Below are 25,042 nucleotides of genomic sequence, written 5' to 3'. Positions count from 1 at the left end.
CAGGGTACAGCATGTGCAAAGGCTGGCAGGCGTGAAAGGGTGTAGGGTGTGGGAGGGAAAGGAGTAAGGAACAACAAATTCTGGGACACTAGCGGGTGTAGACTGTGCAGGGCGCTATGGGTCACACTGAGGAACTTGGTGCTGAACGAATGCCACCTTCCAGTGTTGCCCAAGCTTCAGCTGTTTAGGACCCACTTTGACAAGTTTTGCCATATCTGCGCACTGCTGGTTCTATTTACTCTTCACTTCATCTTTTTCTCGACATGAATTTTTTTTTGCTTGAAGAAATATATATTAAAAAAATTTTATATGGCACCCAAGAACCAGAACAAAAAAGAGGATCTTTTGCCAGAAATAGAAAGTAACTGTAAAAATAAATACAATGGGAACAGAACAGAGTAATTAAATTCTATGTAGATATCATTGCCTGTCTTTGTCTTTGAGCCTGAGGCCTGCTCTAGCTCTGTTCCGAAGGAAGATTAGCAAGCATTACACAGGGTGAAGAATAGCATCACACTGAGACTTCCTCCTTGATGTAATCAGAAAGCTGGAAAGAGAAGGAAGCGAGAATCATTTTCTCACCATGTAATTTAATGTTTTTTAAAGATGCACCGTGTACCATTAAGATCACCTTGGCATCCCCCCCCCCTAGCGCTCGGCTGGCTATGAGAACAGTTGGTAAACAATAAAGTGCCCTACAAATGTGGTTGTTATTACCACTTGATTGCTTTGTCCATTGGCTCCGGGGCAGTCATTCTGATGTAGCTGCCCTTTCATTGGCTTAGTGAAGGTTTCCAAACCAGTGCCTGTGGCGACCATCATTCTCCATATTGTGCGAGAGAAAGCAGAAAGTGTGGGGCTGGGAGAGGGGCAGGACCCCGGGCATCCCAGGTTCTTAGAACTGTCAGGGCCTTTACAGAGCACCCTATCTTTCCACTTTACAGGTGGGGAAACTGGGACCAGAGGAGGGACACAATTTGTCTAAGGCCACAGAGGGTGTTAGTGTTAGTGGTCTAGTGGGCAGACATGGAAGAAAGAATCGTATAGCCTATTGTTTGAGACTTCTGGTCCTAGTAGCTGCTATATGTGAGGCAGAAGAGAACAGAATGTGGAAGCAGAGATAGGGGGAAGTCAGCCCATCACATCTGAGAGCACGGGGGCACCATCAAAAGACCTCCTGGGCTGGGCTCCACAGCTAGGGGCAGAGGTTGAGGTGGGCCTGGGGCCTGCGTAGTGGGCAGTGTGGACAGAGCCTGCAAGGGGCTCAAGCATTTGCAAAAGATACCCAAGGAAATGAGGGAGAACTGCCCCAAAGGGCAGTACCGACACAGCCAGAGGTGTCCCGGGACTGGGCAAAGCCACCGGGCTTTCTTTTTTTTGAATTTTTGAATTTTATTTTATTTATTTTTTTATACAGCAGGTTCTTATTAGTTATCTATTTTATACATATTAGTGTATATATGTCAATCCAAATCTCCCAATTCATCCCACCACCAGCCCCCCTGCCACTTTCCCCCCCTGGTGTCCATATGTTTGTTCTCTACATCTGTGTCTATTTCTGCCCTGCAAACTGGTTCATCTGTACCATTTTTCTAGGTTCCACATATATGCGTTAATATATGATATTTGTTCTTCTCTTTCTGACTTACTTCACTCTGCATGACAGCCTCTAGATCCATCCACGTCTCTACAAATGACCCAATTTCGTTCCTTTTTATGGCTGAGTAATACTGCATTGTATATATATATACCACATCTTCTTTATCCATTCGTCTGTCAACGGGCATTTAGGTTGCTTCCTTCCATGACCTGGCTATTGTAAATAGTGCCGCAATGAACATTGGGGTGCATGTGTCTTTTTGAATTATGGTTTTCTCTGGGTATATGCCCAGTAGTGGGATTGCTGTGTCATATGGTAATTCTATTTTTAGTTTTTTAAGGAACCTCCATACTGTTCACCACTGGGCTTTGGAGTTTGACAGGCCTGGGCTCAATCCTGGTTCTGTCACTTTCTAGCTGTGTCTGACTTTGGGTAAAGTCACTGAACTGCTCTGAGCCCATCTCCTCTCTGGAGATGATGCGGGTACTATTAGTACCTACCTCCTAGGAATGCTGTGAGGATCGCACAAGGCAACGTATGCAAAGTATCATATACAGGGTCCAGCACATTACTCAGCATTACTCCCTTCCCCCCTTCTATGGCCACAACCAGACCCCTGACAAGACATTTTCTTCTCTCCTGGCTCCCTCCCCTAGCCCAGCCGACCCCTTGCAGCCCGTCCTCTGATCTATTCTTGTGCTCACCTGCTGTCCCACTTATTGGGCTATGGGGTTCATAAGCAGTCTTTCAGGTATTTGCAGATAAGAAAGCTGAGGGGGCACACTACAGGGGGTGGGACGGGGACCTCTCTCACCGAGAGACAGAGGGGATGGTGGGTGCTCTGGGGCAAGTGGCCTGCACCCGCTGGAGGGAAAGGCTGGCTGTGGCTTCGCAGAGAACAAAGAAAAGGCGCTAGTCTCCTGTGGCGGCGTTAGAAGGCAGCGCCTTAAGCAAGTCCCTCCATTATAAACTACAAGGCGGAAGGTTAAATATAGCCCTTTCCAGCTGTCTAGGACATAGATTTATGAAATGTCAGAGTTGCGTTAGAGTGAGAAACGATCTTATCTCTGCTCTGTTTTTAGAGAGTAGAAAGGAGGCAATAGAGAAGAGAAATAAATCTGGACTTGCACCAGTGGGCGGTGGGCGGCCACTGGAAGATTTTTAGCAGCCGGGGCTGTTTTATAAGGTCTCACTCTGGTTGCTGAGTGGAGAATGGGTTGGAGAGGGACAAGAGTGGAAGCAGGGAGCCCAGCAGCAGGGAGGGAGATGGGAGTGCTGGACCAGAGGAATGGGAGGAGAGAACCCAGTGCAGGATGGGGCCGGCCCTGCAGGCCAGGTGCCCCTGGTGCCTCCCTCCCTCCACCCCTCCCTCCTTGGAAGAAGACCAGCTCTCACTTGCCCTTGTCTTCTCTAGGGCTCGCTCTGTTACTTCCCAAAGACACCCAGACTCCTTACTCCTTCGTAAGGCAGCCCATGGAGAGTCTGTTAGAGAGTTCCTCCTTGTCCACAGGTCACACAGCTCTGCCTCCTGAGCCCCCCTCAGCCCACATCTATTCCCTTTACCCTGTGACAGACCCTCAAAGACCTGAAGACCAAAGACCACTTTCCCCTGCTTCTTCTCCATGCCAAACAGCACGTAGTCCTCACAGTATTCAGTTCTCAGTGCCATCACTCTGCTTTTCAAACTCCTTTAGCTCATAAACTCCTTTTGAGCCTACCACCGAGGACCAACCCTTGTTCCTGCCAGCTACCTCTGTGGCCGTAACTAGAGCTTCCAGTACATTGTCAAGGGCAGGCAACATCCTCTTCACACAAACCAAAGAGGGGCCCCCTGGTGTGGCTCAGGACCCTGAACTTGATTCCAGCCTACTGCCAGGAGGTCTGGCTTGAACTGCGCTTAGAAAGCACTTGGTCCCTTGGCAGTAACCTGTGTTGACAGATGACCAGTGATAGGCACCCCTTTCCTGCCCCCTCCCGTCTGCATGCTTTGGTAGTGCAAAAAAATCAGCATTTTAGCAGGAGTCCAGGAGGTGGGTAAAGCCCCGAGATTGACTGAAAAGGCATTTTCCACCATGCAAGGGACAAGGCTTCAGAGAGCATGTTAAGTCGATTTATAGAAAATGAGAGATAGTATTGCTGACACATACACATAATTCTTCAGTCACTTTTCTTCTCCCTCTAGAATCCCAGATTATCAGGGTTGGGATGTGATCACATCCACCCTCTCCTCCTCCAGAGCCACCCAATTTTGAATTCCTTTTATAGCCCCTCTGCCAAGCGGTTATCCTGCCCCTCCTCGCATGCCTCTAGCACTAAAGGAACCCATCTTCCCCCCAAGAGGCCCAGGCTGCCTCGGGACAGCTCTGAGTGCACGACCCTCCCCCTCAGCGAGCCCCGATTCCTCCCCACGCCCCCTCTGCTGAGCATGCGACCCTGCTCCTCCTCCGACTCACCTCCCCGGCTCCAGAAGAGGGTGATAGCCTCGGCTCTCTCCATCCTAGCGGTGTGGACGACCAAGACTCCACATCCAGCAACTCCTCATGCAAGGGAGAAGCGTGTGGTGAGCCCACACTGAGGGCAGGGAGCCGAGGGGCTCCACGCTGTTCTGAATCCCGTCCCCAGGCTCCTCAGCGGACACCCAGGGACTCTTCCTGAACCCCGTTTCCCAGCACCCTGGCTGGGTCAGTTTGGCCCTATCGGTCACATGCTCTGTTGCCCGTAAAGTTGTTCCCAGGCTGCCCAGCCCAGGGAAGGCGAAGCAGGATTCAAAGAGTGAGTTCCCTCTCTCTCCTTTTTCACTCCCCGCTGCCCCCACTTGCCTGCCCCCACTTGCCTGCCCACAGCCACAGTGGTCCAGTCCGTCCCGTCACAGCGAGACCTGTCTGTGAGTTGGTGCTGTCTTTCTCTAGGAAAGGTTCTCGGCCAAAGGCCCGAATCAGAGCCACACGGAGGGCTGACCTCCCGCTCGGCTGCTGTCCTACAGTGAGGGGAAATGAGCAGGAACTGGCTGTCTGAGTCAGCGCCCCTGGTCTATTGTCACCGCGCGGGCCCCTTCCTTCCCAGAGGAGAGACGTGCGGAGAGATAGGCCTTGTTTTTTGCAAGCCTCTCTTGAACACACACACTTTCTCTCTTGGCCTGGAACAAGGCTGTGCACTATGGCCGAACACAATTCAATTCAGTTTCCCCAACTCCTAGCGAGTGCCTACTCTGGCAGAGGATCACGCCTCCAGCACATAACGGTCGTGTCCCAGCATCCTCGCCACAGACAGAGGAGCTAATGATTACGAGCCCCAGTAACTGGGGAAGAAACTGGGGCTCCAAGAGGGAAAGGGGCTTTCACAAGGTCCAACAGCCAGAGAATGGTGAGACTCAGAGTCCAACTTTGCTCTCCATAGCATCAAGTGGAGGATCCTGCTGCCCTTCCTCATTGCTTCTCCCACCTCCACCCTGCCAGCATCCTAGAATCAGCGTTGCAAATTCTAGCAAAGCCTATTTCCCAGGACACAAAGCAGGAGAGAATTGCTGGCTTTAAAACATACCTTGTTCAAATTTGTTTCTGTGTGTTTAGAAAAACAAGGTCCTGGGAAATAAGCCATGTGCGCCAGAAGCTCATTGCAGAGGGACTCCATGACCATACCTGGCAAAAGGAGCACAGGCGGACGGACGGCGCCCTGTCCCAGTAACCGGCTTTTAACTGGAAGAGAGGCATCGTGGGTTCTTTCTCACAGAGTGAAGACCTAGCCAGAGCTTTGTTCTCTTTTCCATTTTTGCCAGAGATGCAAAGAGACAGGGAAGCAGCTTGAGGGAGGGAGTTGGGGGTCTCCACTGGAGGAACCACCTTGTTGCCTCAAGTACAAGGATGCTGAGCCCCTCTTGTGCTGACAAGACTCTCAACTCCTCGAGGGCAGGGCTGTGGGTCTCTGGAGGCCCCACCCTCAGAACATATTTGTGTGGCTTGGGACAAAAACCCATCTAAAAAGACTGACGTGAAATTTCCAGGTAAGGACAATGGGTTGTGCCCCCAAGGTTGGTAGAAGGTTAGCTTCTAGGAGCAAGGACCTATTGACATCATCAATCGCATTCAAGAATTTAAGTAGGCTGAGGATCAAGCAGTGAATATGCACTGTTGCAACATCGAAAGGGTAGCTTGGCAAGGCCAGCTTCCAGAGGCCAGATGACAACAGGTTAAGGAGGGAAACGGCAGGGAAGGGGAGACACCTCAGGGAGTCTGGCTGTGGTTAGAGACGAAAGAGAGCCATAGTTAGAGGGAGAGGCAGAGCTATGGCTGGGAGTTAGATGTTTGTCAAGATGGGAGAGATGCTGTGTGTGTGTGTGTGTGTGTGTGTGTGTGTTTTATATATAGATATATATGTTTGTTTATTATTTTTGTGTCAAGATTGCTGGGTTTTTAAAATAAATTTATTTATTTTTATTTTATTTATTTTTGGCTGCATTCGGTCCTCATTGTTGCATGTGGGCTTTCTCTAGTTGTGGCGAGGGGGGCTACTCTTCGTTGTGGTGCGTGGGCTTCTCATTGCAGTGGCTTCTCTTATTGTGGAGCATGGGCTCCAGGTGCGTGGGCTTCAGTAGTTGTGGCACGTGGGCTCAGTAGTTGTGGCTCACGGGCTCTAGAGCGCAGGCTAAGTAGTTGTGGCGCATGGGCTTAGCTGCTCCGTGGCATGTGGGATCTTCCCGGACCAGGGCTCGAACCCATGTCCCCTGCATTGGCAGCCGGATTCTTAACCACTGCGCCACCAGGGAAGCCCATGCTGTGTGTTTTTAAGTCGAGGAGCTTCCATCAAAATTGCCTCTCGGGCTTCCCTGGTGGCGCAGTGGTTGAGAATCTGCCTGCCAATGCAGGGGACACGGGTTCAAGCCCTGGTCTGGGAAGATCCCACATGCCACGGAGTAACTAAGCCCGTGAGCCACAACTACTGAGCCTGCGCGTCTGGAGCCTGTGATCCGCAAAAAGAGAGGCCGCGATAGTGAGAGGCCCGCACACCGCGATGAAGAGTGGCCCCCACTTGCCGCAACTAGAGAAAGCCCTCGCACAGAAACAAAGACCCAACACAGCCAAAAATAAATATAAAAATAAATAAATAAATAAATAAAATAAAAAACTATATGTTCCCTCTTTAAAAAAAAAAAAATTGCCTCTCATCCTACCCTCCACACACCCTGCAGGCTGGACTTCATCTCAGACCAATTAAACCAGAATTTCTCAGGGGTGGTGCCCAGGAGTTGATAGTGTTTTAAATCTCCCCAGGCTGAGAATCATCACCCTAGTTCTTGGTAGAGACTGAAGTCCAGTCTTAGCCCAGCTAGTGGGTAGAGGGGAAAGTGGCCTGACTCTCTTAGCTCCCCTATGTTGGCAGCGTAGCAGAGTGGTTAAGAAGACAGATTTGGGAGCCCTACTGCCTGGACTTGAATCCCAGTCTCACTTGTGCGCCCTTGGACAAGTTTCTTACCCTCTCTGAGCCTCAGTTTCTAATCTATAGATTAGTTATATAAACTACAGTTTCTAAACTATACATCCCTTTAAAAGATAATAAAAGTACCTATACCATCAGGTTGTTGTGTGGATCAAATGAGTTAATATCTGCAAAGTGCTCAGGATGCTGCCTAGTTTGATAGAAGCTATGCTGGGGCTGGCCCGTGTCTTCTACTATCTCTCCTGCACGTCCACCTACGGCTCAGGAGAGCCTCCCTTCAAAAATGTTGGTGGTCCTGCCCTCGGCTTTGTCTCCCATCAGCTATCATCCCTGGCCTGCCTTGCACAGGCTGGATTCTGTCATCCCCCTTGGCAGCTGCTTCTCACCTGGGCTCCTCTAGGCTGGGGCTGGCTGCTGTTGCTGTGATAGGAACCACCACCACGCATGAGCAGAGCCACATTGTTTGGAGTGGGAAGACTCCACAATTAGAGTCTCTCGGCCGATATCTGCCTTTTGTTTCTCAACTCAGGTTTTTGAGTTCTTCTGGCTGGAGTCAGGGCAAACTATTGTCCCTGGGTGGAGAAATGATTGGTGTGTGTCAGTTTCCACAACACAGACTTCATTTTTGGGGGGTTGGAGGCCTGATGATGGTGGGGGAAGGGGCTGTCTTCATCCTCAGAACCAGCAGTGTGACCTTGGGCTCTCTGGATCAGGACTCTGGCTTGGGTGGCCACTGAAAGAGATCTCAAACTTTCCCCTTTTGCCCTTTCCCTTGAGTAGACATCTCCTGTCCCCCAAGCCAGGCCCTGAAGCACCCAAAGAATAGGAAAGAGCTGGTGACAGAACCAAAGGTTGGGGTAGATGTCCAGGAAGACAGCCATGGAACAGGGGCAGGGGTAGTCAAGAGTCTGGAAAAGGAGACGGGGTAAGCATCGTGTTCCACAACAAAAGTAAGGGCAGAAGTGTGAGGAGCTAAGCCACGAAAGTCAGAAATCCCAGAAGCCAGGCCCCCAAAGCCAGGTCCCCAAAGCAAGAGCAAGGTTTCAGGCTGCTGGGTGGGTGAGAATATTTCAAAGGAGCAGTATGCTAGACATGGTATGTGCCTTTTATCTCCTGTGTGGCACAGGAGAGGGGCACATCTTCTCCAAGGCAAGCCTAAAGGGGCTAACCAGCAAACCGTGCCCCCCTGCCCCATCCCCCAACCTCCAGGTCTACAAATTCCACAAAAGGAGTTCACAGAGGTGGCTCTGTGCCACTTTCCCCGATGCCAGAAACGAGAGGCAGAGAGCACACTGCACTTGGATGGCAGGGAGCAATTGGGAGCCTCAACCTGCTTCTGGGACCCCACAGCCCTCCAAGTGCACTCTTGGAGAATTTGACAGGAGATTGTTAAATAGAAAATCTGCTGTTGGGAGAGATGAAGGTTTCATCAAAGACCATTTACTCGACAGGGATGCAGATGGCACTTGGGAGGCCATGTCAGCCCAGATTGTTTGGAAGTACTGCCCAGGGGTGATGCAGAGCTGACCTGTCAGCATGCAAGACTCCCTTCCAGGGACATCCTTCCTTGTCATCTCAAGCATCGTTTTTGCCTCTTCTCCATGTCAGAGCCTTGTCTGTTTTCTCCCAGTTTGGTCACATGGCCAATGTGGCACAGTGTGTCTCCACCAGAGTGATGAGGAAATCCCAGAGGTCACGAGGACATCTCTTGGGCACTGGTAACAGCGGTGGGTGGGGGGAGCGGGGGTGGAGAGCAGCTGGATTGTGACCCACATCAATCGCATCTCTGTAGCTAGGTAACTGTGGGCACATCACCGCGCTTGTGTGGGTCTATAAAATGAAAGGTTTGTGGGAGATAAGTGGTTTCCAAAAGCATATCTCACCTTTTAAAATACCTGGGTCCCACCATGATAGACAAAATGTCTACTTTTCCCATGGAAGACTTTTTAACGTTGACATGCAAAAATCATAATATATACACACTGTGCTCCCCCAGGACTCCCTCCACACCCCTCTTGGCACCTGTTGAGAAGCTCAGAATCAGGTGATCCCTAGAGACCCCTCCTACTCTGACAGTTTTAGGCAGTAATGATGGCAGCACACTCATGCTCCTTGCTTACCATGTGCCAGGGGCTTTGCACGCAGCACCTGGTTTCATCCTCACAACCACCTTATGAGGTAGACACTATGAATCCTACCAGACCAAGGAGGCAGTGGAGACTCCGAGAGCTTAGGTCACTTGCCTAAAGGCCTACAGCTAGTACGTGGCCAAGTCTGGCTGAGAATCCAAGCAGCTGTGGAACTCTTCGCCATGTTCTGTATCAATGATTCTAATCTCTCCATGAATTTTAAGCATTTTAGAGGAGAAAAACCTACAACATTGCCCCAGTTATTCCCCAACCATAGCTAAAACCAGAAAGCTTCACTTGCTTCATCAAATTTCAATGGCATCCTGCAATCAGAGAAGATACCTGAAACTACCCAGCAGCACAGGCCCAGCCTGGCTTTGCTGTCAACTGAGGTGGGACAGCGGCAAACAGTACCTATTACTTTTGTTTCCAAGTCTTTGTATCTCTACCATGATGAGGCTTTACACTGTGCGGCATTTTTACACCTCACACAAAAAGCCCTTTAAAACATGCTGTGCCATTTGCTCCTCACCACAGCCCTGTAAAGTGGTGGTGGTGATTATCATTATCCTCTCATGACAGATGAAGAAACTGAGGCTACAGGAGTAAAATAACTTCCTCCAAAGACCCTAAGCAAAGGTCAGAGCTTGGATTCGAACCTGAGGTTTCCCACACTAAATCCGCACATTTCCACGTTCCCTGTGGCTGCTTCTCTCCATAAAAAGAGATGCCGACTTTTGCATTTATGTCTTTCAAGTATATTTGCTGGCTCAGGGACGTGATATGATTTGGTCTCTCAGCTTGACAGAATGATTTGCCAGGGTAATTGTTCTATATGTTAATGGTTTTTATTTTTCTTTGCACAAACATTATAACAACATTAACGGAAGTCTAAGGGAAAAGAAAAATTCACCAATAAGCCTGCCACCCACAATAAATCAAGTTTTGCTTTTTCCACAAATTCCCTTCCAGCCCTCGCTCGTGTGTAGACATGCTTTTTTGCAGGGTTTGTAAAGCTCGGCCTAGATAAAATTTGGTATCGTGCCTTTTGTATGTTATACTTTACTAAGAGCATTGCCCGTGTTGCTCAACTATCTTCATAATTAGCTCTTTGGCGGCTCCACCTCACTTCAGTGAGGTTGGCGGCACCAGGTTCACTTAGCCATTCCCCTATTATTTGACAGTAGGGTGGTCACTGTACTTTTTTTATACCCGCTTTTTGCTTCCTTCTAGTTCTGGCCCAAGGAATGTGGGAGTATCACGATTGGCCTCAAGCCCTGGGTCCATGCCTCTACCGTCAACATGTCTCTCAGCTGTGGGAGGTGAGGAGCACCAGGAAATATTTTGTTTGGTGGCCTAGGGTTTCAACTTCCTCCATACCTTCCAATGGGCTCATTAAGTTGGGTTAGGAATTATGCCTTTGGGAAGACGGTCCCCAGGGGGATAGACACCATTTGACTCCCTTATAAGTCTCTGCCCCTTCAGCATCCATCATACTGAAATCAAGGATTGTGAGAGTTCCATAAGCTTGTGACTATGAAAGGGCCAGGGCAACTATGAAAATACCTGGCAAACGCAATGAGATGATTTCTTCATTGTGTTTAGGTACAGAGGAGAGAATGGTGGACTCATTTCCATTTTGAAGCACAGATCACCTTGCTTACAGTGCCGGCGTGGCTGCTTGTTGAGGTGGAGAGGGGTTGGAAAGAAGCATGATACCAGTTGTCTCTGCATCGGAAGCCCCTCTTAACACCTGGTTTGGGCTTAAATTCAAGAATCCCCCACTTTCTCACTATCTCAGGAATCCTCAGCTCTAGCTTCTGGACCCAACATGGAGCCTCAAATGAGTTCAATTATTCCAACAACACAAACGTGTCATCAGACACACATATGGTGGGACTTCTACAAGGCTGGGAATTGCAGTCCTTGTTGCTATAGAGATCTGCTAGCCTTACCAGCACAGAACCACAGAACCCTCCTTTCACCATAACCGATCCCCAGGGTTACTAACTCCTGTCACAGATGCAAAGATGCTGAAAAGCACATGGCATGGCACAATGGGCACAAGCTTGATAGTCAGAAAGACTTGGCCTCAAATCCTGGCTCTGCAACTTCCTTGTTATCAGACCATGAAGGAGCTCACCCCCTGAGTCTCAGTTTTCTCCTCTGTAAAATGGCATCAACAGTCCCTGCCTGACCAGCAGAGACAAGACTACCCATGAGCAGAGGTTACCCCCAGCAAGTACAGGTCAGAGGCATTCTGGGAGAGAAGGGGAGAAGGGGGCAGATGGGAAGTGAGGGGTACATAGAGAAGGAGGGAAGTGGGGGTGGTGGGGGGAAGGGAGCAGTGAAAGTTGGTGTGGATCATTTACCAGGAGAGATTCATCAAGTCCAAGACTGTGACTTGGTCATCTCACCTCCAGGCAAACCATTTTTGAAAACTGTTTCACAGAACAAATAGGAGCTATACTAATGGGAAGTTGAATGCAATATGTGCTAATTATTAAAATAAATAAAACGTTTCTCTATCGTTTTGCAAAAAACAATCCCCCCCCCCCCCAAAAAAAAAACCACTCCCTGCCTGGAGGTTGTTCTGAGGGTTAAGTAAAGTTGTGGATGAAATGTGCTGGCATTTATATACAGGATGGATAAACAACAAGGTCCTACTGTATAGCACAGAGAACTATATTCAGTATCTTATGATAAACCATAATGGAAAAGATATAAAAAAAGAACGTATATATATGTATAACTGAATCACTTTGCTGTACAGCAGTAATTAACACAACATTGTAAATCAACTATACTTCAATTTTAAAAAGTGCTGGCATACAGTAGATGTGTGATATTGGTTCCATGTCTCTTCTCTGTGGGATACTGGTTCACACAGATGGCTCATATGTGCACAGGTATGCACATGCTGTGTAGTTAGGGTGGCACTAGCATGTATCTTCCCTCACCCCATACAGATTCACAGGGCAACAGGGCTACACTTACTCAAGAGGTGAAAGGAGGTGTGAAAGTTGAGGGGAAATCAATTCCAACTCACGAGCCTGGTAGACAAGTCTTTCCAGGGTCAAAGCAACCTATGCTCTAAGGTCATGTTGGGCTTCCACACGCTGTGACTACCCTGCCCCCACCCCCCATCTCCACCTGCTTTGTAGCTGCACTGGCTGCTCCCCACGGTCCCCCACACATGCCAAGCTCACTTCTGCTTCCATTCTCAGGGCAAGACCCATGGTGTTCCCCCATCTGCAATCATAATCCCTTGTATCATTTGAAAAGCAATCCCAACTTTCTAAAAGCTTCCTAGCATCTCACACCACATCTTCCCAAGCCCCCTTGGCAGGGGTGGGGTGGTGTGTGTGTGTGCTAAGGATCACCTTTAAGGATTTATAGCTTTTATAGCTGAAGGATGGAGGTAACAGAGGTGAATGACTTGCCTAAGATCACCCTGCTGGTTCACAGGCAAGAGAAATGAGAACCCAAGCCTTCCAAGGCCTGGTCAACAGCTTTTCTCCACCCTCTGGTAAACAAATTTTAGCCCTTGCCTTAGAAAAGCTCACATTTTACTAGGGTAGATAAGCATGTAATAACAACCATAAAAATGACAATGCCTGAAGGAAACCAATCTGAAAAGGCTACATACTGCATGATTCCAACTATATGACATTCTGGAAAAGTCAAAGCTATGTTAATATTATAATGATCAGTGGTTGCTAGAATGATTGGCGGTGGTGGTGGTGGAGGGGAGATGGAGGTGGAGCACAGAGGATTTTTAAGGCAGTGAAAATACTCTGTATGATACCATAACGATGGATACATGTCATTATACATTTGTCCAAACCCATAGAATGTACAACACCAAGAGTGAACCGTAATGTAAACTATGGACTTTGGGTGATTATGATGTGTCAGTGTAGGTTCATCAATTATAACAAATGTACCACTCTGGTGGGGGATGTTGATCATGCAGGAGACTATGCATGTGCGGGGGTAGGGGGGATATGGGAAATCTCTATACCTTCTCTTTAATTTTTCTGTGAACCTAAAACTGCTCTTAAAAATAAAAGGCTTTATTTTTAAAAAGACAGATGAAAAGCACATTGAAAAAAAAAAGACAATGCCAGCAATGATAAAATTATGTACAAGTTCCCAAATTAGTACAGAGGAGGGAAGGATGAACTCTGTTAATTAATTTTGTATGGAGGAAGGAGGTCGGTCAGGTAAGGCTTTAAAGAAGAGGTGACACCCAATCAGGGTTTTGAAGGATGACTAGAAAATTGCCAAGAGAAGATAGGTGGTTAGAGGCAGGGGTCCAGGCAGAGAAAAGTGCACTTGTGAAAGCATGGACGTGTTGAATGGGCATGGTGTATTTGGGAAACCACAAGTTATTCAAGATGGCTGGATCATCAAGTTCAACAGGAAGTGACAGGAGGTAAGGCCAGAGAAGTAGGTGGAGTCCAATCATGGGAGGTCTCTAAGTTGTGCTAAGGAACATAGAATTTACCCTAGAAACTGGTGCTTCCCAAACCTTAGGCAATCCTGTTTTACATTCTCAAATATTTCAGTGCACCTATACTACTATTTACTTAGCCATTTTATTAAAAAAGATTCACTTTAAAAACACTTAATCGTGCCCTAATAAAAAATATATGAGAAACCACAGGTTGGATTTGCTAGTTATATTTTTTCCTAATACACATTAAAATATATCCAGAACTCTGAAAGGTGAAAAAGGTTTTATCTATACCACCTGCAAATGATTCTCTGGGCCACTTGGGACATGTTGGGAGCAATCCTGATCTCCCTTCTGTAAATTAGCAAGGCTTGGCTTCATAGCAGGGGAGTGCAGGGGCAGATCATTCTGGGGGCTGTGCTATGCATGGCCAGGAGAAGGGCAAATATGGAGGCAGGGAGCCTAGTTCTGGAACGGGCCAGAGATAACAAAGGCCTGGACTCAGACATTGACAGTGGGATAAGAGGAGGGGCTGCCAGGTCTCAGAGGAAGACTCAACAATAAAGATTTGTTGAGTGAACGGATGGATGGGTGGGTGGATGAGTGAAAATTGTTAAGTGTGAGGTGAGGGAGAAAGAGGAGATGACTCCCAGTTTTCTAGTTTGGGTTCCTGGAGAGATGGTGGTGTCACCAAGAGAAAATGGAAAAGAGAAAGGAGGGCTTCTCTGCAGGGGCAGAGGGCGGTACAAGAAGATGTGCTCAGCTGAGTGTGAGGCCCTCGTGTGATATTCAGGTGGAGATGGAGCAGTTGACTATGTTAGTTTGAGCTGGAGGTAGAGATTTGGAGGCCAAGCCTCTGGAGGTGGTCTCTGGGTGTGGCCTTGACCACCAGGGGAGAGGGTGCAGAGTAGGAGGAGACATAGGCTGAGACAGCGCTCTGAGGAAAGGAATTTGCAGTAAGGGTGGGCAATGGAAGAGGTACTTTCTTTCTCCACAAAGCCTTTCCTCATGACCTCAGGACAAACTGCCTCCCATGGCCAGGGCCTCGCTTCCTCCCTTAGGCCACTAGCCAGCTTTTTCCTGTGTTTCCCTCCTCTCCTTGACCAGTCTGTGGGCAGCCTGGGGCTAGGAGGCTAACCAGGCTTTCTCTAGTTAGCCCAGTGGGCATGAATGTTCAACCAAGGCTCCTGGGACTGCCTAGGGATGCTGAGGGTGAAGGTACAGTGCTGGGGGAAGGCAAGGGCCAGGAGGCGAAGTGGGGCAGGAGGTGCAGTGAGGGGTGGGGGGAGAAGTGGTCATGAGACCACCTCCTCAGGCAGCCAGAAGCTGCTCCCGTAGCTACTGCCTCCAGGATGATCCTGGATTGGAGCTGCCATTGAAGATGCGGAGCAATTTTTAAGAGATGAAATGGCAGCCAGTAACCGTCCCAAGCTGTAGCACCAGCAGTTATGTGGAAAGTTATCCTCAAGCTCCTGTACTGGCCTGTACAAGTCATCTCCATTTAATACCAGCAGGTCCTGAGCCTCCAGCTCTGTGGCAAAGAAGCAGGAGGTGGTGGTTGGGCCATTCACTTAGTGGTGTCCTTAGAAGAGTGTGTCCCCAGAAGATTCCAAAGAAACTTCAATGCCCAGAACCTTTGCCGTTGGCTCATTCCACCACAGGGTCCCCAGTTCAGCCCATCCAGGAGGCCAAACCAGGACCTGCTCTGACAGGTGGGCCCCCGTGGCAGTCACCCTGCCTGGCAGCACATCCCAAGTCACTTGTTTTGTAGCTTCCCTCCCCACTACACCCTGCAAGACTCCCGTTTTAGGGCTGCCCCTAGGACTGGCTGGCCCTGGACCACTCCCCTCAACCAGACGGCCAGCTGAGTCCCCAGGAAAAGGCAGAGGCAACCCTCTGGTCCTGAGCATGGCAGATTTTCAGCAAGACACCTATCTATTTGTTGCTTTCTTATGGTAAACTTGAATTAAACTTAGCGAAAACTTTTTCTTCCTTCCTGCTGGCCTGAATGGTAGTTGAGGGCCTCCCCAACGGGTACAGATGAAAACCACGGGCTTCTCTGTGAGGAGGGATACTGAGGAGGGAGAGGAGGGGGCACCATCACGACAGAGGGAGGAGGGCAGGGAAGGTACCCCTGGCCCTAGTGCATGTGGCCTGATCTGAAGCAGCAGTGGAAGGTGCTTCCCAGTGACCAAGGGAAAAGCAGGAGGGAAAAGAGTTGGTGGGGGGTGAACGGGACAAGAGAAGTTGCGTCCACGTTGCTCTTGCACTGCCTGGGATGGCGGGCTAAGAAAAGTTGCCTCCAGATCCTGTGTCCCTGACTTCCACACTGTTAGCATCCAGGAAGGGGTTGTCGGGGGGAGCTACGCCAGCACCCTTGTGTCCTTGTTTGGAGAGGGCCCAGGGGCGAAGCAGGGCACGCCCAGGGTAGGAAGGCAACAAGCTCAAAGCTGGCATAGTCTCCTCTGGCCCTTGTGGTGAGGAGAGCTCCCTGCCGGGGCTGGGGCAGAAGGTGGGGGCAGGGCATTACACAGCAAGAAACAGATTCATCTGGATCATTCCGTGCATGCAGCATAGGAGGTAGAGCCAGGAGAGGTGTAGGTGTACAGTGCGGGGGTGGGGGCCGCTGGGGGAGATGAAGGTTTGAATAACAAAGGAGGCCCATAAAGGATAAGCCATGCATGGTTCCAGGTCTCTGCCTACTGATGCAGACAGAAAGCACAGTCCTAGCAATAAACTTCAGTCCACAGCACGTTGCTCACTTCCCTGACGCTCCAGCTACCCTCCAGAGGCTACATGGGGTTGCTGGCGAAGAGGCCGGCCCCTACCAGCTCGGGGAGCTCTGACTTATGCAATTCAGGCTGGCGCGGGAGCAGGGGAGCTGGGAGTTCACCGGCATCTCCCTCGGGCTCTCTCGCCACCCCCTGCCAGCCCCTGAAAGTCACGCCAAGGGTCAGGGGCCCCCGCGCGGCTGCAGCTGGGGAGGCCCTGGTTGGAGGGGCCCCGGAAAAAGGAGGGAAGGGAAGAGAGTACCTGTTGCTGAATGCATCCTGCTTTGGCTCTTACTCCTCGGTTGCTTGTGGTGAGAGTTGCCCATCATTCTGTTCTGGACTGGCAGCCGCCCCGTGGCTGCCGCCGCCGCCTCCTCCTCCTCCTCCTCCTCCTCCTCCTTTTCCTCCTCCTCCCCCTCCTCCCCCCTCCTCCTCCTCCTCTGCCTGTGCTCCTCCCCAGGTGCTTACATCACCTCAGCTTTGCTTCTCACACACATGGCTCATCAAAATCCCACTTGTGCCCCTGGCACACAATTGTCCAGACCTGACCCTCTCACTTGGACTGGAGCCTGCTAGGAGCTTCTCCCAGCCTCTCTCTATCTCTCTCCCTCTCTCTCCCTCCCTCTCTCCCTCCCTTCCTCTCTCTCTCTCCCCCTCCCTCCCCCCTCCCCCTTGCTTGGTGCTCCACTCAGGTTGAGCAGCCCAGGTTCCAGAAGAACCCTAGTGAGCCCCGAGTTTGGCCCCCGCCACATCTGCCTCTGCAGAAGGGGCCAGCACGGGAGCCCTCGGGGACCCGTCTCGTCAGCCCTCACCGTCCCTGGCTGCCTCTGTTCCCAGTGCTGTCATTTCTGCTGCCGCTAGCTTGCGGCTCTGTCTGCAGAAGCTTGCAGGAGCGAGGGGCCAATAACAGAGCCTAATCTGGGAGTGTGACAGGGACCAGTGAAGGAATGTGCTACCCAGGAATTCTAAGTGACACAGCTCCCTGCTCCGCTGGGGGACGGATCCAGTTCTGTAAGTGACAGCTGCCAATGGACTCCGGGCTCCAGTCTTGGCTGAGGAAATCTGGGCAGAGCACGAGGCTGCCAGGCTGCAGACTGGGAATGAACACAGCCAGATGCCTCTCGCATGCCCAATGTGGCCACTAGGTGTACCTGCCTCCTTGTCAGACACACCTGAAGTCTCACTCCACTCTCCCCTCCTTCGCCTGCCTTGCCTTCCCTTCCCAGGGGAGGGTAGCGCTGGCAGCCCAGAGATTCACAGACTGGAGCTGGGACCCTTGGCAGCCAATGAGAAGGCTCCTTCCATGAGTCCCACTGTAAATCCTCTCCCTCTCTTTCCCTCTCTCCCTCTCTCTCTCTCTCTCTCTCTCTCTCTCTCTCTCTCTCTCTCACACACACACACACACACACACACACACACACACGAAGCTGCTCACTGCAAGTGTTGCAGCCCTGTGGGATAAATGACATGGGACAGGTTGTGCTGGCTCAGCAGCTCATTCCAGCCCCAATAGCCTGGCAGCGAGGAAGGGCCATGACTCCTGGAATCAACTCTGCCAGAGCCAGACAGCCTTGAGTGACTTCACTTACTTAGCAGAGTTGTCGTACTGCCCAACGCTGATGTCATCAGACTCATGCTCACAGAGACAGGGAGCCTGTCTGTCACAATCATGGCCACAGAGCACTGTGGATGCAGCTCCAACTACAGCCTCAGCCTGGCAGACTTGGGGCTCTGTGCCACCCAGAAAGCAGAGCTTTCTGACTTTGGGGCAAGAGGTCTAAAGTGGGATCCATCTGTCCGTCCATCCATCCACCCACTCACTCTCCCATTCAGTCATTTAGTCATTCTTTCAACAGTTCCCAGGGATCTGCTCTAGCCAGGCAGGCCTTGTGCTAAGTGTTGGGGACACAGTGGTGTAAGTCACCATCTAGGAGGGGTGACTGACATATCCACAGACCATGACAGTACAGTGTGATCACTGCTATACCAGGGAAAGGATCACATGCTGGGGGAACACCAAAGAGAAACTTCTTTGGTCTGGAAAGGTTGGAGATACCTTCCCAGAGGAGGTAACTCTTGGAGTGGGTCGAGAAGGATGAAGAAGAATTGGCCAGACCCAGAAAGGGAAAGGGTAGACTGTTAAATATTTGGAATAGTACCTGTGCTAGGAACATCTCCTGCCAGGCCCCCTGATGTCAAGGGTCTGTTCAGGTTTCTTCAATAATTCCACACACATCCCTTCAGCTCCACCTCTGTGCCAGAACAAGGCTACAGAGGGAGGCAGACACTGACTTCGGGGCTGGGGAGATAGATAATTATACTGAGAAGTCACAGGATGGTGTGATCCTTGCTTGGGCTTTGCAGCTCACTGTTGAATGTGTCAGGAGGCCTCCAAGGGGACCTACTGGAGGTCAGAAAAGAGGTCTTGGGAAATAGAGGTCCCAGAGCAAGTGTGAAGGACCAAGGGTGAAGCATCTTGGGAAAGTAGATTTATGAGAAAAACCTTAAAGATTTATGAACATAGGAAAAACCTTGAAGGTGAGGTTTGGGGACAGTTTGGTCCCTGCCCTCCTGTCCACTTGTGGTGCGTCCCAGATATGAGTCTTGGTAGGTCCAAGCTTGTAAACATGGACTGAAAAAAGCTTAGAGAGGCTGGAAGAGACAGAACCCTGATGTCTTGAGATAGTCCTAAAATGCACAGGAACACCCTGAGAGTCAAAGCAGAATCGAACTCAACTGGGCTGTGCACTTGGGCCACCAGATGATATTCCCAGGGGCCAGGTGAGGAAGCTTGAATAGGAACAGGCATGTTTTGGAAGTGTTTGGAGACTAAGGGGATGGAGGGGGCTGCTTGTGTACTCACTACCCAGGTCAACAAGCTGAGCCTGACCGGGACTGCAAAAGCCCTCCTCCGAGCAGTTTTTAAACCATCATTGCAGATCTCCTCACAATAGCCCTGTCAGGTAGATATCAGTTCAACCCACTTTACAGATACCTAAACGGAGGCTAAGTGAGGGGAGGGAGCTTGACTGAGGTCTCCATTGGCCTCTTCCACTGGGCCTATACACCTGCTCAAGTTGCCCCCAGAGGAGAAAAGCCAACAGAACAGAACAACAGACACAGAACCCCTCCTTTCTCCTTGTGTCCCTTGACCTTATCATTTCTCTCCCTCCTTTTCTTGTCTGAGCTTCTCATAAGGGGAGTCTACAGCCCGTGTCCCATGTCCTCACCTCCTCCCCTCTGCAGCCCTGGCCCTTTCTCATCCCTCACCCAGTCACCAATGTCCCCATGGCCACATCCAGGATGCTTCAGCATCTTTTATCATTGGGTCTCCCTGCTCTGTTTGCCACTGGGAGTCACATGCTCCTTCTTGACTAAATGAACCCAACTAGTACACGGGGCAGCCAGTATTTGAACCCCTGTCTGGCTATCTCCAAATTCAGCACCTTCTCCACCATATCCCTCTTTATCATCTAACGGGGATGGGAAATGCCTTTAGACATGTTTACCACTTTCCTCTTCTTCCCCGATCCATTTACTGAATCCTGTAAGCTATTCCTTGGAACTGTCTCATATCCAAGCACTTCTCAGTGTCACCTCCACTTCTCTCACCCTGGCCCCAGCCACCATTATCCCTCTCCCCCAGAACACTGCAGTGAACATCCTCTTCACTGGGTTCCCTGCTTCCATCCCTGCATCTTCTAATCTATTCTGCACACAACAGCCAGAATGAGCTTTTACAAACATAAACCAAATCATATCAGTCCATTGCTTGGAGCCTTCCAGTGATCTGTTGTCTAAAGTGTCAAGTCCATGCTCTCTAGCCAACACTCAGAACCCGCCCAGCTGACCTCTTCAACTTCTCTCTCTTTGTTCCCTGAAACAAACCCCTCTGCCCATGCAACCTGTGGGCTACTCGTTATATTCTTTACCTTGTCCTTGTGATTTATCACTCCATGGTGCAGCAACCCGGGAAAGGTTTTGTAGTCAGAGAAATCTGGATTCATATCCCCACTCTGCCATTTCTACCTGTGTGATCTTGCAAAGTTACTTAACCTCCCTGCCCTCGATTTCCCGTATCTGTATAATGGAGGAGGAAAACATCTAACTTGCAGGCTATTGAGAGATTTCTGTTAGCTAACGGGCATCAGGCACCTAGTAGGTGCTTACTAAAAAGTGCTTCTCATCCCTTTCTCTCTGTCTTTCCTTACTGTTCCCAAATACTACAGCCCCTCAAGCTTCAGCTCAATCCCCACCATCCCATGAAAGCCCTCTCCCCACCCACACTCAGTCTACAGGGCTCACTCCCTCCTCAGTACCTTCAGCCCCGGCTGTATGAGCCACTCACTTGTCCCTAAACATAGATGTCCTGAAATTGTTAGAAATCTTGCATGTGCTCATGAACCTTCTCTGCCCAGGCAGCTTGTGAGTTCCTTGAGGGATGAGTTGGAATTTGCATCTTCGAGTATGCCCTGCACAGGGCCTGGCACAGAGGATGTCTCAGTGTTTGCCAGTGAATCAGCACAGACCAAGTTACCCTGACCACGCAGACCTTCCTTCCTCCTCTTCCTCCACATCTTCTTTGCTCCCTGACAATCCCTCCAAAAGCTCCACATGTTTGGTCCTCGTGTCCCTACCAACCCAAGAGTCTTCTGAAAATGTTCTCATCCCTTCCTACTTATCAGGGTGGATCTCCAGGCTGTGTGTGGTGCTAGTGGCAGCTGTTCTGATGGGTCCACTGATATGAGATCACTGCTCGTAGAATGGTGCCAGGAAGATCAGCTACCCATTGTGCCAAGTAGCGTGCTGGGGGTGGGATGCAGTGGTTTTAGGAAGGGGTTAGACCCGTTATGGTATTTTCATGTGGAGTTTTAGAGGCGAAAGGGCTTCTTTCCAGCACACACATAAGCCAAGCCAGGCCAGGAGCAGCCGTGTCTATGGAGGAAGGGCCAGGTCCTCACCCGACTTGGAGTCTTAGAGACACCAGGAGAGGCGACAGAGAAGTCTGAGGCTTGAAATAAGCAAGTCTGGGGTCCATTTCCCCAGAGTGAAAGCGTTTAAGGCTCATTGGTGCCACCTCATCAGCCACATCCAGCTGTACTCGGGGCTGGGGGAAGAGTGGACGGGGCAGTACTATCTCCAGACTGTCCCCGGGAGCCCAGGAGCTGGGACTAGAGCCAGTATATGGCTTCAGTCATGCTCTCACTCACTCCTCACAACCCCGCTGTGACCTGTGCATTATTAGGCCCGGTTCTGCAGATGAGGAAGTGGAGATTGGGGAGGGAGGCGGAGCTGCTAAGTGGCATAGTCAGAACTAAAAGCCAAGTTAGACCAACTCCAAACCCGGTCCTTCCCTCCTCTGGCCTGGCTGCCACGACCCTCACAAACACTATCCTGCTGTGGGCAAACCTCCAGGTGCAAGTTCCGCAAGGAGAAGTGGATTCCAATACCCGGCTCCAACTCTGGCTCTGGCAAGCCGTAGCCGTGACGAGAAGCTGGCCCCTGGCAGTTCACTCAGTGCCCCATCCCGGGGACACTTTCCCACTGCACATCAGTCACAGCCCCTCAAGCCTGAAGCACTAACTTCTCTTCCAGCCCCAAATAAGAGCTGTGTGTTTTCTACTTCTTCTGCCGGGAATGCTTTTCCTTCCACTTCCAACTCTGCTTGTGAAAAGTCATACTCATCTCTCAAGGCCCAGCCTCCTCCTCCATGAAGCTTACTTTCAGCCTTGCAGCCAGAAGCAAACTCACCTCTGCGTGGCCATATCCTCTTTATTTATTTTTTATTAAAAATTTTTTCCCCAAACTCATCAAGTTGTATACATTAACTATGTACAGTTTTTGTATGTCAATCATACCTCAATAAAGTGGTTAAGAAAAAATATCCTCTTCACAAATGTCAGGCCCATAGCACATGCCTCCTCGTCCTGCTTCAAGCCTTTCCTGATCTTCCCAAATGTAAACTGCCTCTTCCTTGTGTTTACAATGTTACGATACAATGTTCCCCAAAGTGTGGTATACATTTTGCTGTGGCAAATGCTAGTGAGGGAATGGTACGAGAGAGGGAATTTTCAGTATATGTGAAGGATCTTTTTACAGTTTAATAGTCATGTATTCATTCTAATGCATATTAAATTCTAATAATATTCAGAGGAAAACTCTAGTGCAGAAAATGTGGAATTTCCTGAGTACTCAAGACTGAATTAAGTGAGTTGGTTTAAAGAAAAATAATTCAGTATCTTTAAAGTATATTGAATTACTTACACCTTCCTCCCAGGGCTGCTGTGAGAAGATCTGCAGTGATGGCCAAAAACTGCTTTGAGGAGGGCTTCTTTAGTCCTGGTCAGGCTCAACTTCTTGACCTGGGTAGTGGGTACATTGTTGTGTTCACTTTGTCATCATTCATCAATGTGAGCACTTTTTGATGTGTACTTTTGATGTGTGCATTTTTTGGTGTGTATGTTAATTACCCATAAAATTTATTTTTGGAAAAAGCAGCTGACACATTTTTAAAAACAGGCCCTTGCTCAAGAGGAGCTGAACACTTTGTATTTGGGGCCCAAGTGACTAGAAAGGTGGTGATGCCATTAACATCCAAGGAAGGGAGGGCACGGCTGTATAGAAAGTAGGTTTAGGGAAAGCAGGAGGCTGTGGATTTGTGATTTGGGGCATGTTTTCTTCTTTGTTCCCTGTCCCAGTAAGAAAGCCAGAGCACCTTCTGAGAGCTGGTGCTGATGAGTTGCAGGCCAAGGGGGTGGAACCAGCCTGGATCATAAACGAGCATACATCCCAGAGGCTGAGCAAAGAGGCCGGCACAGGGGACAGAGTGTTGGCTGGAAGCTTCATAACCTTGGGTGGGTTCTGGGCCTCTCTACACCCCATTTAGTTCCCACTTGGGCAGTGAAATATATGGACCTAATTGCTCCCTGAGGGTCCTGTCAGCTCAGACATTCAGAAAGGTGTTGTCCTATGCACTGAAATTTGTCAACGAATGCGTTCTTGAATCATCTGAGCACTCATTCTGTTCTAGGCAACGTTCTGGTCATAGGGGATGCAAGATTGAGAGGCCCCAGCTGCTGCCCTCAGGGGGCTCCCAGGCCTCGGTTTTTCCAATATACTTGCTCCTGGGGATAGACCAGCATCAAGTTCCAGAGTAGGAGGGTCTCTAGAGACTTGCAAGGGAAACCCTAGCTGGGGTTGGAAATGCACGAGGCCGGGAAGGGCAGAGAAATGTGTGAAGTATGCTGGGGGAAGCAATAGGGGGTGGTGGAGAGCTGGAGTGTGCATGCTGCCCATCCCTGACTCTGGCCCCTAAGCATTCAACCTCCAATCTGGGAAACCTCTATGCTAGCCCAGCCCAACCTATCTGTGGTCCACAGGCTGCCAACAGCTTGCCAGTGTGCTTCCCACCAGCTGTGGTCTCCCAGTCCTCTTGAGCCCATACCCCAACATCTGTATATTGACGTATAAATGATATTCATGTAATACTGTGCTAATCGATCTTATAAATTACAAAACATAGACAAATATGGAAATTCAGATGTGATTAAAATGAATGTTAATAGGAATGTTAATATTCTCTTCCTGCACGCCGATGGATTATGCACCCACTTTGGAAGCCACAGGTCTAGTGAACCACCATCTGCCTTACAGCCAGGTGATGGAAGAAGGCAAAAGGAGGGGATAAGCATGTGTGTGCTCTACTATCTTTCAGGCTTTGTTCTCAGTGCTCTGCATGCCTTAGTCATTCATTCATTCAATAGATTTCATTGAGCCTATTATACCTAGGCCCTGTGCTGGGCACTGGGGGACAGAGAGATGGACAGGACACACACAAGGAGTTTACAATCCGGTCAGAGGAGACAGACAATAATCAAAGACACAAATAACCAAGGTAGGGCTAGCTTGTGAAAAGTGCTATGAAGAAATCAACATGGCAATATGACGGTGAGTGATGGGGGTGGGGTGGGGAGCTAGTTTGGATAAGTCATCAGGGAAGGTCCCTCTGAGCTAAGAAATGAGGATGACCAGGAGCCAGCAGAGGAAACAGAAAGTGCCAAGTCCATGAGGTGAAAAGGATCTTAATGTTTTTGAGAAATGGAAAGGAGGCCAGCACATCTAGAGTGGAGGAGGTGGTGGGGAGAGCTGTGGATTTTATTTTAAGTACAATGGGAAACCGTTAGAGTTTTAAACAAGGGTGTGACAAGATCTGATTTAAAAATTTAAAAGCCCACCATGTCTGCTATGTGGACTATGGACTGAAAGGGGGCTCAAGTAGAAATGGGGAAGCGAGGAGGCTACCATACTGGTCCAGGCAAGAGACGATGGACCAGGATCAGGGCAATGGAAACAGCGAGAAGCAGGCAAGCATAAGATATATTTAAACCTTGTGACAACCTTACAATAATGCCCTTGAAAGGCCAGTATTATCATCCCCACTGCACATATGAGGGAACTGAGGCCAAGAGAAGTTAACTTGTCCAAGATCACACGGCTTGTAAGTGATAAAAGCAGGATTCACCCAGGTCTGCCTGGTTACATTTCCATCCTACTCAGAATTCTAATTATGTTTCCTGCTCCAGGGACTCATTCACCAAGACAATACAGGGTCTTCCTGATTCAATCCTGAAAATTACTGGGCATCCTGAAC

At 49.7% G+C, this 25,042-nt stretch overlaps 1 protein-coding gene across 3 annotated transcripts in view; it reads right to left on the bottom strand.

The window, feature by feature from the left end:
• The window catches only part of NHSL2 (NHS like 2), a 271,747-nt gene that overhangs the window by 76,068 nt on the left and 170,637 nt on the right, over positions 1 to 25,042 (bottom strand). Inside the window, exon 1 of one of the 3 annotated variants that reach the window (XM_036839724.1) lies at positions 4,054 to 4,110. The exons of the other annotated variants lie outside the window; for them this stretch is intronic. Within the exon in view, the coding sequence (XP_036695619.1) occupies positions 4,054 to 4,096 (43 nt within the window). The 5' untranslated portion in view covers positions 4,097 to 4,110. Of the gene's footprint in view, positions 1 to 4,053; positions 4,111 to 25,042 lie in introns of those variants that run through there. 3 annotated transcript variants of the gene reach the window in all.

The sequence above is a fragment of the Balaenoptera musculus genome, chromosome X (assembly GCF_009873245.2).
Source record: "Balaenoptera musculus isolate JJ_BM4_2016_0621 chromosome X, mBalMus1.pri.v3, whole genome shotgun sequence".
Taxonomy (NCBI): Eukaryota; Metazoa; Chordata; class Mammalia; order Artiodactyla; family Balaenopteridae; genus Balaenoptera; species Balaenoptera musculus.
The sequence above is the reverse complement of the archived record's forward strand: the minus strand, read 5'-3'. Positions and strand labels throughout refer to the sequence as shown.